The sequence below is a fragment of the Passer domesticus genome, chromosome 2 (assembly GCF_036417665.1).
Source record: "Passer domesticus isolate bPasDom1 chromosome 2, bPasDom1.hap1, whole genome shotgun sequence".
NCBI classification, from domain to species: Eukaryota; Metazoa; Chordata; class Aves; order Passeriformes; family Passeridae; genus Passer; species Passer domesticus.
Genome location: NC_087475.1, coordinates 106844110 through 106864146, shown reverse-complemented (window position 1 = coordinate 106864146; position 20037 = coordinate 106844110). Strand labels below are relative to the sequence as shown.

Here is a 20037-nt window from a genome sequence, read left to right as displayed (position 1 = left end):
AGAAGATAATCTGTGTAATCTCTGCTGGGGAATTCCCCTTGCACTTTTGCTTTACAACCTTGTACAAATGTAATTAGCTGTGTTCCAAGAAAAAGCTGCATTCAAATTGGTTTATTCATTAGAAGCCAAGAGCAAGATAATCTGTTAAAATTTTATTTTCATGAAATACAACAGAACTGTGCATTACAGGAAATATGCTTTTCTAAGACTACAAGGTTAAGACGCTTTGCTGGTCTGCTGAGCAAGATGCTGAAAAAGGTGAACAAATAAAACCTTTGTTTAGTGTGTTAAAGATTCTAGTGTTATTGGAAGGTTAAACATGTATATGAATTATGCATTTGAAAAGGAGTGTCTATAAATAATTTCTAAAGAGAGGGTTTGGATATGGTATAACTTTGGTTTATGAGAATGCTTGCATACATTGCTAGGCAAAGAGATGAATATTTCATTTTGTTGTACCACCAAACTCTACTCCTAGAGCATGATCTCAGTGGGGAGCGCGTCAATATCTAGAATTTATGATTTGTCCCACAGCTGCTTCTCCATTTGTTTTCCTCATCTTTGTCATTTACTGTGAATTCAGTAAATTCTTCTATATTAATGAAGTCTGGCATGTTTAGGGTACCTCCTGATATTTTTGAGAGCTCACACTGATGGCTTTGAAGACATTAACTTGAAATCATTGGGGAGTAGAAAGTTATGCTTTGACACCACTGTGAGTTTTTAGAGTTTGATTTCCTGTGGAATCTCATTATTTCTTTGATAATTTTATGCTTAAAGCTGCATTTTTGAATCATTCTTGACTTAGTAGTTTGTTATGAAAGGGAAGCCTATCAAAATCCACTTACAAACTTGTTACAGCCTTATTAAACTTTCTTGATTTTATTTTATTCCTTCTCTGTAATGTGTTGAAGGCTGTGCACTTAAGTGTTTCTATCGATGCTCTCTAGATGATTGGTAAATTCAGATGACATCTGTTGTCACATCTGACATCTGTTCCTTTTTATTTTGTCTTCAGTATGTGAGACTTCATATTCTGAGTTTTATGTGGAGATGTACCTGCTGATGGTCACATGAAAAACATTTCCAGCGTGGTGACATCAAGAAGAGAGGATCTATAATTCTGTTCAGTGAATATAGAATGTATCTTACTAATGGCTTCTTTTAATCCTGAAGTTCCACTGGGAGTCGGACTGTCCTTGTAGCAGCAAGCTAAAATACCATCTCGACTTGAAGATCTGTGTGATCTTGCAGAAATGATCCCATATGACATATATAGTCAAATAAGAGAGGCGTGGTGATGAATGCAGTCCACATATGGTGTGGTAGCTCAGTCTCTGTCACAGAGCATGGTCTGAAAAAGTCTTGAAATCAACACAATTTCCCAGCACTTACAGAGTGATCAAAACATCGGGAGGCTGCGTGTGCCATTTCAAGATCTGTCATGAGAAGAAAAATAAGAGCTACATGGACTGAAGTTTAGGAGAAAGAAACAGTCAGAGTAGCCTGGATTTATATTGCATGTGGTATTATCCAAAAGTACATCAAAAACAGGGAAATCACTTTTGACTGTCAGCTTCCATATTGGGAGCTGGGAGGTAGATAGATAGATAGATAGATAGATAGATAGATAGATAGATAGATAGATAGATAGATATGTATATATATAAACTGTCATGTCTTGCTGCAACTTGAAGGGTGAAGTTTTTGACAGTGGTTTTGCTAGCTGATTTGGTGCAGATGAGTGTTGGACTAGATTTAATCTAATAAAGGTTACCCTCTCCCATGTTCTTGTTTATAATCTTCAAGAGGAGAATTGAGATCTTCAAGGAAGATTGAGGTGAATAAACTAAAGGGTGTAAGGACCTTAAGAACTTGTCAATCCCCCTATATATGAAATCTTATTCAAAAGGGACTCTTTGGGTTTTGGGTGCATACCTGCAAATCCCAGGGGCTTCATTAAAGCTGCCCACACAGTTGGGATGTACAGTGACTCCAAACTTGGCTGAGAGGCAGGCCTGTTTCATTTGGGTGGCTCTGAGGGTGAGTGTAATAACCTTGAAAAGACAACTTCAGGTGATAAAAGGCGTCTCAGTAAACACACCGACACAAGGATTTAATGTGTTTCTAATTTTAGCATGTGGACTTGATGTATTTAGTTGATTGGTGTTTAATTCTTGAACATGTCTTCTGAGAGATGACCTAAATCTTTCCAGAATTATAAATAATAGCTGGAATGTTTTGATGTTTCAGGAAAGTTTGAATTTAAAAAAAAAAAAAAAAAGAAAGCATTTGTTCCAGCTGCGAATTCCTGAGAGTGAAAGTCAGCAGTCTATTGTAAGATACCAAATTAGGATACTCCTTTGACATTACAAAATCATAAATTACTTTCAGTCTGAAGAAATGTTTTGATTCTAAGAACATTCGTTACCTAAATATGTGTATTAGCTGGCTTGTTATACTTGCTGGTCTGTTTCAAAGTATTTCTATTGTCTTTGGACACACTTGAATTGTGCAAGTTTAACTGTTTTTAATCTTTAGTTTGATAGTCCCTACAGATCTAGGAAGTAATTTTGCTTAATTTTATTATATAAGAAACTGGTAGTACTTAGGTTGCTTAATACTTTCCATTAAGTGATTGTGGTTTCAGTTTCTTGTAGCTGCCAGTCTTTAGTTCTTCCAACTGGAATATTCTGTCTGCCTCAAGCTGTTCTCTTGGGGTTTCTTTAAACAACTTTGACAAAAATGCTTTAGTCATCTCTAAATGAAACTAGAAATGGAATGTGATTCTACTCAGATTAAAGTTTGTTTTTTTCAAAGAGTACAGTTAAGGAACTCAAGAACTATCCATATTTTTCCAAGCCTTGTTATAATATTCACATCTACTTTCTCCAGCTGGAGAATTTAGAGTTCAGCTGCTCCATTCTCCAGAGCTGTGTGTGCTGCTCCAGAGCAGGTTGGGAGGAGCTGAGCCAGGTCTTTCATGTTGCTGGATTCTGTTGTGGCACCAGACAGCAGAATGGGAAGCAGTGTCTGTTCAGCTACCTCCCCGCTGATAAATTATTAACTTACATTCTTCAAATGTGGTTCTGTTATATGAGATCCTGCATGTTTTCAGAAAAATTCTCATGCTGGTAATGTGTTCCTTAGTGGTACATAGTTTATATTTGACTAAAAGTTGCACCTCCACCTCCTTTTACCAAGGTTGCCTTTGCTGCAGTTAATTTACAAGTGTTTGCACTTTTAAGCCAACCACTATGGCTTATGACATCCTTAGGTTGAATTTCTGCTGTGAATTGCAGCAGCTTCAATTTCCAGGGCCTCAGCTTTCTGGATTAAAGGATTAAAAGGGGAGCTTGCACCTATTTAGAGCAGCTGAGGAGCAGTAAGTCCAACTACATGAAGTAAAGATTGAACTGAAATTTAATCAGAGCCAGCCTGAAGACAAGCAGAAAAACAATGCTTTGCAAGTTTCCTGCACAGAGAAAGAGGGCTCCTGCAGTGTAAGGCCAGTTGGTACAGACCAGAACAACTAATGGTGATGGGGTATGTGGGTTTCTTAATGAAAGTCAGTATTAGCTTATTAATCACTTTGCTACCCCCTCCTGGTCACTTAACTTTTCCACTCTTGAACTCCTTCTCTGACATATTACAATAGCACTTTGCCAGTTTGTGATCCTTGAGGAAGATCAGCCTCCCTTTTTATTGCTTCCTTCTTTTGTTGCAAAGTAATTCTATGCTACTGCTCTTGGTTGAAATGAAGCAGTGGTTTGTTTATCTTGGCATTTCCAGTCTACTGAGTATAGCTCAGGTTTTAGTGAGTTTTGCTTTATTTTAAAGTCAAAAGTGACTATTACAGTTCTGAGATTTCAGTTTATAAATAGCCAAATTAGTATTTTTTTGCTTGGTTTTTCTCTCTGTGTCTCTAGTTTAAAATATTGAATCAGTGTTGTAGTTACAATTTGTGAATTAAAAATACTGTGGGCATACTTGATCCTCATCTCCACCTGTTTGTGCTTCTGCACTGCTCCAATGTTATCTCACTGTCTTGCTTTCCAGCAGGGCAGCCTGTGCATGCTAAACATACCTCTGCTCAGTATTGTATTTCATCTTTTTTATTCTGTGTGCAGGAAGCCGTGCAGAAGCTTTCTGCTGAGGGTGGATGTGCCCTGGGGTCAGGGAGGGCCAGTGGCTCGCTCCCCTCTCTGCTCCTGGCTAGCAGGAAGCCTCACCCTCAGGTGCTGGGACTGCAGCATCAGTTCTGGCATGAGGTGATGCCTTTAATACAATGCCTGGCTTCTTTATTTATTCTTGCTCCTTGCCAAGAAATGACAATTGAACAATTAAGGCACAAAGCAGAGAGGCTTTAGCAAATCATGAACTGTTTTTAATTTGCCTAATTAAGCTGCTGTTAACTACTTAAAGCCATCTGCTTAAAAATAATTTGCACATCTTAAGTTTGCTCTAGAGAGCAGGTAGACTTTCATTAGAACAGGCTTCATTATTAATGTTATCTTTAGGGGGCTGTCAGTTGTTGTGGGAAACATGCTATTGCTCACTGAACCAAACTTTCCCTGTAAACAAAAGGAAGTGGCATGTGTTGGTAACTTGCAGTCTGTGGCCATAACCGTATTCTTGGGAACCACTGCTGTTCATGTGGAAATTGGCTTGCTGTGGAGGAAGTTATTTACAAATATTAGGTAGGTCTGGGGATGACAAATGAGGATGAGCTGTGGGAATGCATAATATTCCTGGTACCTACAACCATCCTCAAAAATTAGTCCTGAAGAGAAAGAACAGCCAGATCCATCTCAGCACCTCACCTGTCACTGAGGAGGGGGAATCTTGTGGCCTATGCCTTGAGGAGCTGTTTGCAGTAAAAAACTGTTTATTTGTCTTTCCAGCTTTGTAAAGAAACAGTTTCACTTAGAGAGAACAAATCACCAGAGCTCTGCAGACCTCCCTCCTCTCTGGGGCTGAGATCCAGTGGCATTTCAGCGAGGCTGTGTGTGCCCTGTCTGACCTCCTGCCTGTGCTGTGGTTTAGTGATGTCCTGCTTCTTGTCTGGGAGACTGTGTCAGCAGTGAGCTCATGGGTCGCTGATACCAATAAGATCATTTGGAATGAAACTATCTTTGGAATATTAGATAATGATGGTGTGAGGTTTTAAAAGGGCCCACTCACAGTGTGAGGGAAAGAGGCAGATCTCGTTTTCAGTGTATTAGCTGAGACACAATATGTTACTAAGTACAGATATTTTATCAGTACATTAAAAACTCATTAAAGTATTGCTCTGAGATTGATTGGTATGTTGTTCATTGAGGGGGTTTTGTTTACAGTTGAGTGTTGTTTATTAAGAAGAAAAAAGGATGAATATCCTTTGTAGTAGCTGAGCAAAAATGTTGCTATGAACTTGAAATAGCATTGTCTTTCTATTAAGGTTTTATTTGTCTCTTTTTGGGAAGAAGAATCCTTACAAACAGACTGACTGCACAGGTTTGCACACAATATGCTTTCAAGTGTGACAAACCAGAAAAAATACAGGGGTTCTTGTAACTGCAAAAGTTGAAGGTATTCTTTTCAACTGCAGTTACTGTGTCTTTCACTTTGAAAAGAATTCCAAAGCAATTCTTGACTGGAATCCTTTTATGTTTGCCCAGTCATCTGGGCCTACATTTGAAAAAATGCAGAATGAAGAAATTACCCAAATTTTTCTTGATTTGAAGGAATGAATGTTTTAAAAATATATACATTGAACAGAACATGTGGCTTCAGCCACATTTGTTGTGCTGTCATACTTCTGTTCTTTTTGCTATATTTGTCTTAATCTGGAATGAATTCTACTCTGGATTTCACTGTAAAACAGCTCTTCAAAATAAAAACCTTTACATGACAAAGAGCTAATTAAATGATTCTTGTAGATCAAATATGTGAAAGAATGAATCCATTTTAAAATGTTCAAAATGCTTGTACTTAATGCTTATCTTCTCAGTTGTTTACTGAGGAGTACCCAGTGTCAAGATGCTACTGTAAGCTCAGTTATTCAAATCACAAGTTATTCCTTTTTAGTACTCTGGATTGACATGGAAGGTTAGGGCCAGTGTGAAAACGTCAGTAAATTTTATGTGGAAAACATTTTTCTGAGTTGAGTTGACTTAAATCTTTGAATCCGTCTGAGCTATAGCTCAAAGAGCAGGAAAAAGTGATAACTGCCATGGACCTTCTGATAAGTTTGGATAGGGACATTTGCTTTTAGGAGAGAATGATAGGTGATGACCCAATTCTACAGTCTTCACAGTTATATATTTGCTAAGGAATCTTGGAAATTATTTCTTTAGCATTTCTGCTCTAGGTGAGAGCAAATTGTCAAAGACCCACAATCTGTCACAAACTGTGTTTTAAGTATTTTCTACTCATAGTTCTTATAAAATGCAGCAAAGTCTGCTTTAGCAGACACTGGCAGAAAAGCTGAAGAAGACCTTACCAGGGTGCAGTTAATGCAGCTGCAGAAGCTGGAAAATTCACTGTGTTTAAACCTCAGTTCAGCTACTGCATTGGCCTCCTTTTCACTTCCATCCCCTTTTGGCTATTTTTGTGGATGGGGAGGGGACAGGACATAAAGGCAGCTGCATCTTGTTGTGGCCAGCTCCCCTGAACTACCATAATGTGTTCCCACCAGAAATATTTCATTTGTCCTTCTCCTGCTGCTGAAGAGAAGGAACAGGATCCGTTTGCCTTTTTTGACAGGTCTTCCCTCTGGTCCAGCTGTGAAAGGCATCAGCTGGGGAGTGGAGTAGCCCACTGCTGAATGAGAGAGGAGCCTTGAAAACTCTGGGCTGGTCAGAGCTGGAGTGAGGTATGCATAAAAGGAGCAAGAAAATTGCTGCTGCTGGGAATTAGAAGGCCCTTGAAAGGCTTTAGTTTCTTACCATGTGCTTGTCTACTTCTGAAAGGGAGGAGGATCTGAATCCGAGAGGCTTCAGCAGCCCTGTTCTCTGCATGAAGAAGGTGCAAAAAAGGCTGTCGAGGGGATGGCTTTGAGTTCTGTGTCCCTCAGTGCTTCTGGTGCCTGTGTTCCCTATACTCTTGGCTAAGATGACAAGCAAAGTGAAGGAGAAGAGCTGCTGACAGAAGAGAAGGACAGTTCTCAAATGACTGCCTGGAGAAGTAGTCATGAAATGGGACATGTTGCTGATAATTGACTTTTGAAAGACACCTGGAATGTGGATTTCTCTGTTTAGGAAATGAACCTTTTTCGCTCATCTTCCTGCTCTTTCCTGTCCCAATCCTAGCTGGACTACTACAAGAATGCTGCTGACGGTTCAACAACCTGAGTGCATCTATCAAGGAAATCTGGCTGAGGATCATCCCTCACTCAAATGACAGAGCTCAGCTGGGGACAAGGCAGCAGATTAACAGAAGCAGTTTTAAATTGTCTCTTGTGAAGTCAGTCCCTGAGCAGTGCTGGCATGAGTTGTAGCTTTGAAGTCTTGGGATAGTTTGTGGTTTTTTTATTTCTTTCCCTGAAAACCACAGACCCTTGTTTCTTGTGTCTACTTAAGAATGTGATTGTAAATTGAAGGAGTAATTTCTAGCCCTTGCGTTTGTGTTACAAAGTGACTCATGACCTGAATGTCCTCTTACAGCTCAGGGTGAGAAAGCTTATGAAAACTCATAATCACTGAGTAACTGGGTGTGAAAAGGCAGTCAAGGAGATTCTGAGGTATAAGAGAAGGGCATGAAGTAATTTGCTTCAAATTCACAACTTGAAACTAAATGGGAAAGCTACAGGCTCTCTGCTTGCTCCTTCCTTTGTTTAGAAATCCATTTTTAAGTAGCAGAGGAGCCAAGAGGCAGCTAGAAGAGTTAGAATAGCAGCATCTACCAGCTCTAACCTCCTACTCACATTTTCAGAGGCAAGCAGACATGCTGTGGTAGGGTGGTGCTTGGAGGAAAAAAGAACAGAAGGATAGCTCAACCTCTCTTTGGCACCTTTATCCCAGAAAAACTGTGAATAATACCACTTTTTGAGGTATTTTGTAAAAGGAAGTGTCATATCTTTCCTTCACCCAGTGAAAGGGTATTTGCATGACTCAACCAGCCATGCTTAGGGCAGTGAATTTCTGGCATTGTGACAATGTTGGTGTTAAACATTTCCCTCGCCCAGCTTCAGGAGTCTACGACTGTTCTGGTGCTGCTGTTTTGAGGGCTGTAACATTAGGAAAGAGAAGGTTATGTGTATTCTGGTTGGAGTCACTTATTAAATCTCACAGAGTGCTGCTTTTTGAATGAAGGGCGTACTGAGTGAGTGCTTACCTGGTTGGAGCAGAAGCTGCAAGGCTGCCAGACCATCAGTAGGCTTTTTGTGGGGAAGTATGATAGCTCTGCCAAAGAGAAACGTAGATAGTTCTCAAGTGGGCTCTCAGCACAGAATAGCAGTGACACTATTTGTGAAAGGCAACCTCTGCAAGGGAAAAAAAAATAAAATTAAAAAAAGGATACAAAAAAGAAATCTGTGTGTTAGGAGGTTGAGTTTTTGTGCTGGTGGATTCTAATAGTGAAGCAGTCTTACCCTGTGGCACATGGCACAGCTCTGCGTAGCTGCTCAGGCACAGCGGAGCAGAGCAGGGCTTGTGTTCTACACTGCAAAGGCAGCTTGCTTCCCTTTGGACTAAAAGAATTTCAATAAGAACATTTAGTTATGGGGATTCATTAGTCTGTTGAGTAACTACCCTGGAAGAAATAAAAATCTGCTGGAAAGATTGGATTCTGTGTAGTTCATGGATGACAATTTGTAGGCAGCCACGTGACCTGGTTACATCCTGAATACAGAGGTCTTAGGAGGTTTTCCACATGCTTTTTTCGCATATACCTTAAAAAAACAAAACCTAAAACCCCCAAACCCTAGCTGCAAAACAATTAGGTTCTTTGGAATGAAGTAAAACAGAGGTTAAAGTACATTTTTGATGTGAGGGATAGCTTGTGCAGAATGGCGAATAGGGAACACGTACAGAAGGTTTTATGCCTGTGATGTAAGTTTGGAGGGGAAAGAGTGCAGTGCAGCTTTTTAAACAGGCTAAAAATGTTTATAATTCTACAGCAGTAGACCTGAAAAACATAAGTTTATGTTTTGAATAAATCTAAGGTGCTATTACATAACAACTTCAACCTATTTTTTTTTTGTTTTCTTCCCTCTTTCCCTTCTACAGATCACACATCCGTGGGCGGGCTGGGAGACAGTTTTTATGAATATTTATTGAAAGCCTGGCTTATGTCAGACAAGATGGACACGGAGGCAAGGAAAATGTACGACGATGCAATTGAGGTGATTATAATTCATTGAGTTTTCCAATACAGTGGAACCATCTTTAATGATTTTAAGGAAATCAAATTAAATTTAAAAAAAAAACAACCTAGGCAGAAAAACCACCACCAACCACAGGACTTGTTTTGATTATGTAAGTTTTAAGAAATCAAGTGATGAATAATACTAGCTTTCCCTTTGAGTAGTTTAAAAAGTATTATTGTGGAATACATGTGATGCAGATTATTGTGCTAAAAATAATCAGCTTCTCCCAAATGGTACAATGTAAAAGCCCAAGCTCTAATTTATTAGAAGGAGATCTAGCAACCTTGAGATTTGTGCAGAACAACCAAGTCACTTTTTTCCAGTATTGAGAATTCATCATTCTAGGACCCTACGTCCCAAATTGTTTTATTGCATTATTTTCTAGGGGATTTACATGTTATATTCCATATTTACCTTGTAAAATATAGTCTATATCTATTCCTGTTTCTATGGCTCTTTTGTGCTATGGTCTTACTCCCTGTCACAGACCAAGAAGTGGTTGCCCAAGCAGGGCAGTACTGCAGGATGGTTCAGTGGGATTTGAGGGGGTGGGGGCCTTTCTGTGGCGGCTCTGAGCTTTTTGCTGCCCAGCTCTTACTTTCCCAGTTTCCCCATCTTCTCTCAGCAGCCTCTCATAGTAGTACCCACTGTGCCACCATTCCTCTGCTACAGTTTAGACACTTAAAGAATAACTGAGCTGGTTTGAGTAGCATGAGCTGTGGTACCAACAGCAGCAGGGACTGTGTAGCCTTCTCCCAGTGCTGATGTGTGGCTGGTGCCTGATGTGTTCCAGGCTCTGTGCATGCCCTGTTGCTTTCAACATAAGTTTTTACAGCTTAGTTTTAGTGTGGTCAGTCTTCTAAAGCAAAACACCTATTCTTGGAGTTCTCAAAATTCACATTTTACGAGATATATAGTGAAAGCTCTAGTACAAAGTTGCTTTGAAGCTGTGATATGTCTTATTCCTGACCTGAATTTGATTACATTTGACTTCCAGCTGCTTTGACTTTTCCCTTCTCTACATTGTTTTAAAGGGTTATCTGCACCATATAGTTGGTTACTATCAAATGTACAGTAGAAATTCTCTCCTGAAGGAAAAATGCTTTTTTTTTTGGTCTCACAAGATAAAACAGATTTTGAATTATTACTTAAGCTTTTTTCTATGTATTTTCCAGTATCTTCAGTATGGAGACAGCAATGTAATGGTTCTTCTAATGTGATTCTTCTTCTAACTGATTCCTTCTTGGTTTTATCCTCTTCATCCAGCCAGAAGCTCTGCTTGTACTCTTAACCTTTGCCTTATACCATCATCCACTTTCCAGTTGCTTTATTCTGAAGATGGTTATAATCTTGTCGATTTAGTGCTTTCCTCCCACTGTGATTTACATTCCCGATTCCTCAGTGTTTGACCTTACACTTATCTCTATTGCAACACACTGTTCAGGCAAAACCCATTTTGTCACCTGCTCTCAGTGATTTTACAGAACTGACTTTTTCTTTATTGTTATCTATAGTTACATCAATTTTTGTGTCAACTTCAATATTTTTTCTAGCATTTTTCTTGGAGATCATGGTTAGAAAAACTGCCCAGTGTTGAATAAAGTATCTATGCAGAATCTTCATGGGATAAGGATTTTTTTTTCCCACAGATTTTTTTTCTTTACTTTGAACTGTTCTAGCAAGCCAGCTTTTAATCCACTTCATATATGCTGTCTTGAATTTGTTTAAGACTAATATTTTGTAAAATCCCAAGAAATTCTTGAAATCTCTAATATTTCTAGTATCAGCATACACATAGCAATCAAACATTTATTTTTGAAACCACATAATTCATTTTATATAATTGTTTTATTAACTTTTTCAACTACTGATAAAGCATTGTATGTTTCCCAGTTTTTTGAACTTCCTTAGCTCTCCAGGGTTTTTTAAAATCTATATTACTAGTTCATAACATTACTTGTGTATTTTTAATAGGTTAAAATACAGTTTATGGGGTCCTGTAGGTTTTAAGATGTTTAGCAGTTGATATTTAGCTTCCATTCTGGTTACTCTTGAAATATTTTACTCTGATTCTTAAACTGTGAACACTTCAAAATTAGAGGAAATAAACTCTCTTGTTCATCCTCTTCACTGTAAACCATCTTTATATGGACACACCTCTCTGAATGGAGACAGGGCAAGGCAAATTTGGAACCAGGTGGAAACAGTCTGTGGATAGGAGGGAGGAAAAGCCAAGCTGCTCCTGCTTCATTCATGCTATGTCCTAGTCCAAGTATCAGAGGGTTCCTTCTGCTTTTTCTCAGCTAGACCCATCCTGTACATTTGAGTCTGCATGAACTGTACTGATTTATGTGCTGTGGAGCATATCTGTTTCAGGGTTTGTGTCGCCCCCAGGTCCTACTTGATGTTGAAACACATAGGCAAAGAGTCATTAAGTAAGATTTGCTTTGCATAACTGCAATTTGAATTTTTATTTAATTTTTTTTTTTAAGAGGCCATTCCCTTACCATTCTTTTGTTCTTGCCTATAATATAGGTCTTCCTCCATAGCTAACATTTCTTATTCTTTGTTTTTCAAAATGTGGAGCAGAAGCTCTTTGCATCATTTGTGCAAGCAGCAGGGGAAAGGTGTAGCATGCATTCCTCCCACTCACAGCACAGAGTTGGAAGTGTTCTCAGCGCCCACCAGTCTGAAAGAATGTCTCTGTCCAGCCACACTTCGCTCCCCTATCTTATTACAGCAGTGTGAGTGGAAGATGGACAACATAACCTCACTCCTAAGTCTTGCAGTAAACAGTGATATCTCATTCCTTGGAATTATCATGGGGAAGAAAAATGCAGCATCTATCCTTCAGATGTCATGGGTTCCGATCCACGGCCTATGAAGTCTTATCCAGGTCCCCACATACTTCCTAACATGAATACAAACAAGTTGTATATCCATAACCCCTCTGTATATAACATGGGTGCAGTGTTCCACTATAAAGGACACTTCATTGCCATGTCCTAGTATGGAAATTCACAGCTGTGATAAAAGCTGAAATTGTGAAACCTGTTGGGAATTTTTTGTGGTGATAAAAATTGAGGATGGGCCTCTTAACTTTGCCTTCAACATCATCATGTGGGCCTTCCAGCTAGTCTGGTTTCAAGTGTCTTTTTTTCCTTCTCACATCAGCGAGGATAGGTAGCTTCTTTTTGATCTGCTGCCTTTTGATCTGCTGCCTTGAGTAGCCTAATCTCTTAGGCTCATAAATTTGATCCTCACTCTTTCTTACTACGCAGCATTAGGTAGCTAAAAGAAGGATTCAGCCGTGTGCTTGACTGTCACAACGTAGCAAGTACTGATGCAAGACAGCTCAGATAATGCTATTTTTTGTAGTCATGAAAAGTACATGAACTTCAGGGAACATTCAGGTTTTGTATAGAATCACAGAGTATCTTGAATAGCAAGATACTCAGGAATCATTGAGTCCATCTCCTGGCCCTGCAGAGGACAGCCCAAGAGTCACACCATGTGCCTGAGAGTGTTGAAACACTTCCTGAATTCTGTCAGGCTTGGTGCTGTGGCCACTGCCCTGTGGAGCCTGTTCCAGTGCCTAACGACCAATAATCTATAGGCTTTAGTGCCTTCCTGCTCTTCACAGTTAACGTGGCTTTCCTTCAAAGAGGGCTCAACTTTTATGTACCATATGGTTGAAAAACATCCTGTTTTGTCACAGTCTAGAATAATGGAATCAACAGAGTTAATGCTCCAGATCTTGATATCCTTTCCAGTGGCAGTTTTCAGCAGATCCAATACTTCCTGTACCAGTACTTTCAGACCAAATGAGGCTTGTACAGTGAACCACATCAGGCTCCTCAGCAGCAGAAGGCAGTCGTCAATGCCAATTTGCATGATGGTGAGACAACCACCCTGGCAGCTGTCAGAGACTTACTGGTTTCTGCTCTGTCAGTTATTTCTGCCTTCTCTCTGGATCCTGCCATGAGCACAAACCTCAGATCTATCAGTGTATTAGTGAAGGAATTAACCCAACAGGAGTGCAGACCAGCACTTCTCTTTCATTGCTTTCTCACTGTTTAATACTAGACATAGTAAATACTGCAGTAGGTTGGTGGGAATTGTGATCCTCTCTGAAAGAGGCTTAAGCAAATATTCCATCTAGTTTGCAAACTTTGGGAAGTTAAGTCAGCTACTCTTCTAAGAGAAGAACACCATTTTTTAAGTCACAAGCAACAACGTATATTGGTACAAATACAAATATTGGTGCAAAAAGAAAGCAGCAGTTGCCTCACATATAAAATAAAGGTTTTTTTGTGAACAGATGCTCTAACACCCATCATTCGAGAATGTGCAATCAAAAAGCTGCTATGGAGAAGCTAGAAGGTGGCTGGAGCATTCCTGTCACTTCCTATTAAAGACTGACTGAGGGTACAGGTTTGCATATGTTGCTGACCAAAAGTTTCCAACATGGGTGTGTACTCACAGAGTGCACAGAGCAACAAATAGGTACTTCCCAGAGTTAACAGTTACAAATACTGCTTGAGCCATAAAATAAGTGTTGAATTCTCAAGTAAAAGTACAGTGTTGCCTATGTTGTGATTTTCCTATGTTAGATGTCATTAGCATTTTTAGCACTTAGGGTATTTTTTTTTTGTTGTGCTTTGAAATTATATTCTTATAGCTCTCTGTTCCTGTGGTGCTCAGAAGTGAATTTGAAAAAAAAGAAAATTATTTTTGTTTTGAAAGCCAGACTTTGCTTGATAAAGGAATATTAATTAGTAAAACTTGTATGTGAAACAGCATTTGAAAGTTCTCTCAATCTCTTTCTAGGCCATAGAAAAACATCTCATCAGAAAGTCCAATGGAGGACTGACCTTCATTGGGGAGTGGAAGAATGGGCATCTTGAAAGAAAGATGGGCCATTTGACCTGTTTTGCAGGTGGAATGTTTGCCCTTGGAGCAGATGGTTCCAGAGATGATAAAGCTGGACATTATTTGCAGCTTGGAGCTGAAATTGCACATACATGTCATGAGTCGTATGACAGGACAAGTAAGACCTATTGTTAATCTAATTATTTCAATAGCTGGAGTACAGCAACTGTTGTAATTATTGTTAGATTTGTGATGGACCTTGTCTAACATGCACTGGTTTTATACCAGTATGAATTTTTAACATCTGTGCATTTACTTCTGCTCTACAACATGGTGAGTAAATATAAACCCAGGTTTTATGGTTCCTTCATGCATGTTTGTCCTCAGTTTTGGATCAGTCAGCTAGGATGATTTATATGGGTATGGTGAAGAAGGAATTTGTGTGAACTCTTGTCCTCACAGACATATAGGGAAGTTTTTACTTTCATATATACTGTTGTTACAGTTAAGTAGAGGGGAAAATTGTAAATAGACTTTTTACTGGTTTTAGTAATAGTGCATTCTAAGTACAATTAAACAAGAGAGGATGAGGAGTACTGTGCAGACTGTGAGAAGGCCAAAGGCCTGACTAGTGAGGAGGCAGCATCAGACTTCATTGTTGGGCTGGAAGTTTCTCAAGTCTTTTGGACCAGGATTTTTTTATAGCAACTTTGATGCTTGAAGTTTACTGAGTATGCTTACGGTGGCCATATAGTTGTAAAACATAATTAAAATGGAAGAGTCTCAGAATAATAATCAGAGACATCTTGAGAACTGGACTATCAGAAGAAGTTTGCCAGAAAAAGTCAGGAGCTCTTCGTCTGAAGTGGGAGTTGAAAAATGTCCTGGTCTGTATCAGATGAAGAATTTTCAGGAGAGATTAGATAATATTAAGACTGCCTTAGAAGACATGTGTAATTTGTCACCCTGAATACTCTGTATAAATCTGAATTTCAAGCAGAACAAATGCAAGAAAGACCAACAGAATGAATAGAGTGACAGAGCTTTTATCTTACAGTGGGGAAAATATGAGAGATTGGCCTGCTCAGGCTAGAAAAATAATTCCAAAGAAAGGAACAAATTTATTGCCATCTCAAGGGGTAAACACTGAAGAGAAATAGTTATTTTAAGATACAAAAGAACACAGTAACAAGAGCAACATTTTTAAGCTCACTGTGGATAAATGTAGGTTGGAGATTGGAAATGGTTTTGCATAGCTATCAGAGGAGTGAGTTTCTGTAATGCCTTCCCAGTAGAAATAATGGTAACTATAACTTAAGCAGTTTTAAGATGAGAATTCATGTATTTATCCACAGGATTACATTATATCATTGTATAGTTGCCTGTCTTTCTAAATAATTCAGTCACAGAAGTGATAATTTTATTTGGGTAGCAACAGTTTTAAAAAAAGGAAAAGAAAAAATATGAGTATGCTTAAGAAAAAAAAGGTAGGATATAGCAGCTATTGTTGCGTTCTGAAAAATTACATTTAAATGTTTAATTTGACATTTAGAAATAAGCAATGTTAAATTTACAGTTGTTTGAGCAGACCTAATTTTATTCCTTCAGATGTTTATTCTGTACCCTGAATAAGTCAAAAGATGGGGGAGATAAAAGTTTTGATTGCATATTTAATGACTGTATAAGAACACATGAGCAAGAAAGACTGAAAGCTGTACAGACAGCTATAAATTTGCAATGCCCTTGTTTTCTTTTGTTCAGTCATGCAGTCCCAGGAATGTGGATTGTTTGTGTTTGGATGTTTTGGTTTTAATTTTCTGGCCTGATTTTTTCAAAGGAAATTAAGAACTTATACATGCAAAATATCAACTTCTTTGTTATGTTCTAACAGCAGGATTTGAGCATAATTGTACACTTTAATGGCAGAACTGGCTGATGGCAGAAGAAGCATCTTTAAGAGGGCAGACAGTCATCCTGGTACAGCTAACAGGTTTATGGTTCAGCAGGCAAAGGGGATTGCCTGATTTCTTTCTCCTATGAACATGGGTGAACTTGCCCCATTTGGCATGCCCAGAGGAGGGAGAAGGATGCAGAGACTGCAGGCAGGGGTTAGGCAGCTTTGTCTTTAGATAAACTAACAGAGCTGCCCTTGCTGTGTCAGCCCACAGCTGCTCGTTAATAAACTACAGTATGTACCTGGTGATGGAATACTTCAGTATGAAAATACTGCTTTATGAAGCAAGCTAAATTTCCATAGCTCAGCTTAAGTCTCATCAAAATTGACACAGATTTTCACAGAATAAAAGCATTTCTGGAAAATGAGGGCACTATATTGACAACTATCATCAACCTGTTGCACATATTGCAGGTTTGAGAACCTGTTAGGAAAAACAACCAGATATTTCAGAAAGCTGCTTATTTTAGTGCTGACTGGTACAGAGAAGCTGGAAATTCCTTGAAACTATTCCTGATGTATTTTCATGGGGATTATGTCCCAGTGGCAACTGGCATCATCGAGAAGTTTATGCAGGGATGTAGTCTCACTGATAATGTGAGTCACCTATCAATGTTCCCCAGGAATACCTGAGAGAAGACCTTAGACTCCAGACTAAAGGCTGGAGAAGTGACTGGGTATGTTGTGAGCAGCTTCCCATGGCTCTGTGAAAATCCTTGTAGATTCTGCTTGAGCTGAGGATCAGTCTGTAGCACTCCTGAAAGGATATCTTTCTAATTCAGCAGCTGGAGGAAGCTGGTGGTTTTCGGAAGGTGAGGGCAGGGGCTGTAGTCGTGGTTCTGGTCTGCCTCTGAGCAAGGGATTTGTGTTTCCACAAATTGGACATGGCAGCATGAGAGCCCCTCCAAGGCTCTTCCCCTCCTCAGGAAATTGTGAATGCATGTGGCACCCTTTAGAAACACCAAGGATTTGAAAAGACTTGTTGATGGTCAATGAGAAAACTTAACTGTAACCAGAATAGTCTTATGATGTGTAGCCTACACATGCCTCTGCTTCCTACCAACTCCACTATTTTTTGTACCATAAACTATCAATAGATTAATGCTGCAGCCATTCTAAATCTCCCATCCTGTGATAGGAGATTTCAGGATTTTCCTGTAGTCCTGTGTGCTCTCAGTTTGGAGAGAAGATTGAGAAAAACAAAGATAGGAGGCATGTTCTGATCTGTGTGCCCATTTACCAGCAGAAGAAATCATAATGCTGTCAGTGGGCACTGGTAAGGCTACAAAAATACAGCTTCCTGTGCTCATGGCACAAGGTTTCTTGGTGTTTAAGCTTATGTGAGTACTGCACATCTTGAGGTGTTCCAGTTTCTGGGGATTAGTTCTTTGTTTTTCATGGTTAATATGCATCACTGAGAAACATGGCACAGGCATAAAATAATTGGCAATGCGAAATCTGTAGATGGCAACAAAAAAGAAGTCCATTGAAATAGAAAGAATAGAAAATAACTAACAAATCAATTTGAACAATCAGCTTTCATAGGTGTTGTAGAGGTTAGATAAATAAGCAAAATTATCTGTATAGGTAGCACTGTGTGCTGATCTATAGCACACAGTATTTTTAGTACACTCTACCATCCCTTATGCATAAGAATTTTCCTAGCCATTAGCTGATAGTGTGTAAAGTATTGACTGACTACAGAGAGCTTATTTTAGGATGAAATTTTTTGCACTTCTTTAAAGTTTCTTGACAAGAGCTGTCCTCAGAATCGCGCTACAGCTTTAGCTGTTTTTTATGTGTGACAATTCTAGTGCAGAATAAGCCAGATGACTAAGATTTCAGCTGAGACATATGCAAGGATATGAGTAGATGCTGTCTCTGCCCCAAGACTTTCAGTAAGCAGCTAAACAGGCAAGGCTGAGGAAATGAGAATAATAACATGTTTTTGTGAGACGTATGAAATAGCAATGTGTGTTGATGGAATAGTTCAGAGTCTCAAACAGAAGTGTCTTGGATGTTCTCTTCCTCCAGTTTTCTATGAATTAGAGCCTGGCAAGTATTATTATAATTATGAATCCTTTCTTACTTTCAGGAAATTTATTGCTAGATTGATCATAGTCTTAAAGACACATACAAACCAGGCAACAATATTTTCAAAAATACTTATGAAATTAGAAATATATTTATCTAAAAGTAAAAAGATTTGCTCTTTTTTTTTGACAGTGCTAAATACGGCTCTCATTGAAGTCAACTTTATGTCAGTTAAAATTTTTTGAAATGGTGGTTATTCAGCTTTGCACTGGTATGAAATTGTTTCTCACCTATTCTCCCTGCCTAGAGTGTAGTCTATCAAGCGCTATTAATATGAAAATATTTGGATTATCCTATGACCACTATAGCATTGTAAAATGGCCTTAGATGGTTCTTGACTTAAAAGAATGGCCCCTGAAAGATACTGTGCCCATAATAGCTTCTTTTTTTTAGTCAGCTGTCAATTTTACATCCTTGGTTTCAGATAAGAGTTTGGTGAAATCATCACAATATGCAGAGGTCACCCATCCTTGGCTAGTTTAATTTTTTGTTGTGCTCAGTAGCATTAGGAGTAGGTGTGAGTAAATAATTAAAGATTTACTGCATGAGCAGGCTACAAAGCAAGAGAAGACATCACAGTTTCTGTAGGTGGTGGATCACCAGAACTGCCTGAAATCCATCTTCTTTGGTGGATAAGACTAACATAGGTGTCATGTTTCCCTGATTTCCAAAAGTCTTTTTAACAAGTCTTTGACTTGTTAAATAGGATAAAGGTAAATAATCTACTCTTGCAATGGATAAATGCTGGTTAACCAGCAGTATTCTGATATATTTGATATATATTTCCACATATGTGTATAGGTGTGTAAAATGTGTACTATATTTATATACATTATAAGTGTATATTTACATTTCATGTTTTAATATGTATTATTTATAAATAAAACATATACATATATAAATGATCAGAAAAGGGCAGGAACAGTAAGGTAAGTGTGCTGATAATAGCAAAAAAAAAAAAAGCACTACACAAGGACCTTATGAGGTTGAGTAACTGCATAATAAATTGCTAAATTAAATCCAGTGTAGTTAATTGTAAAGTGAGGCACCTATGAAAAAATTATTTCTAACCTCCCATATTAAATGATGAGTGCTAACTGACCATTGCAATTCAGGAAATTGCTTTTGAGATTATGAAAATGTCTCCTCAGTAGCACTCAGGAAAAACAAAATGAGAAAGAGAAAAATAGAAAACGTTATTATGTCGCTGTACTAATTTCACCTGTGCTTTTTTTCCCTGTATTTGCTGGTGCTCTCTCATTTTATAGTAGAACTGGAAGAGTTGCAGAGAAGGGCAAGAGGATTAACTAGAGGCATGGAACAGTTTCCATTCAAGACTGAATTGGATAGTATTATTCAGGGTGAAAAAGGGACCTTTTAGATAGGATTCAGCAGATTTGCAGTATCACATAGGAATTGGAGAGTGGTTCTGCATCAAATAGGTATTAGAGATGTGGAACTCCTTAGCAGAAGTTGTTTTGGATGTTCAAGGACTACACAGATTTAAGGAAGCACCAGATGAGTGCTTGGGAAATAAATCTATTAAGAATTACTGACCACCTAAAAAAGTATGTCTAGTTTGGAGAAGTCTTGAGCTCAAAAACGGTAGAGGCTGGTAGAAAAGATGGAAAAAGATATCTCATATACTTGACAGATGCTTCCAGTTCCCCATCAGTGTCTGATCTTGGCTATTGTTGATGTGATACTGGAGCAGACAGAATTCCACCTGGTTCAGTATGACCATTCTTATATTCAGAATTTTGCATAG

At 38.6% G+C, this 20037-nt stretch overlaps 1 protein-coding gene across 1 annotated transcript in view; it reads left to right on the top strand.

The window, feature by feature from the left end:
- Positions 1-20037, top strand: part of MAN1A2 (mannosidase alpha class 1A member 2) — a 128935-nt gene that overhangs the window by 97424 nt on the left and 11474 nt on the right. Inside the window, exons 9-10 of the mRNA XM_064410360.1 lie at positions 9210-9325; positions 14180-14399. Coding sequence (XP_064266430.1) covers positions 9210-9325; positions 14180-14399 — 336 coding nt within the window. The remainder of the gene's footprint in view (positions 1-9209; positions 9326-14179; positions 14400-20037) is intronic.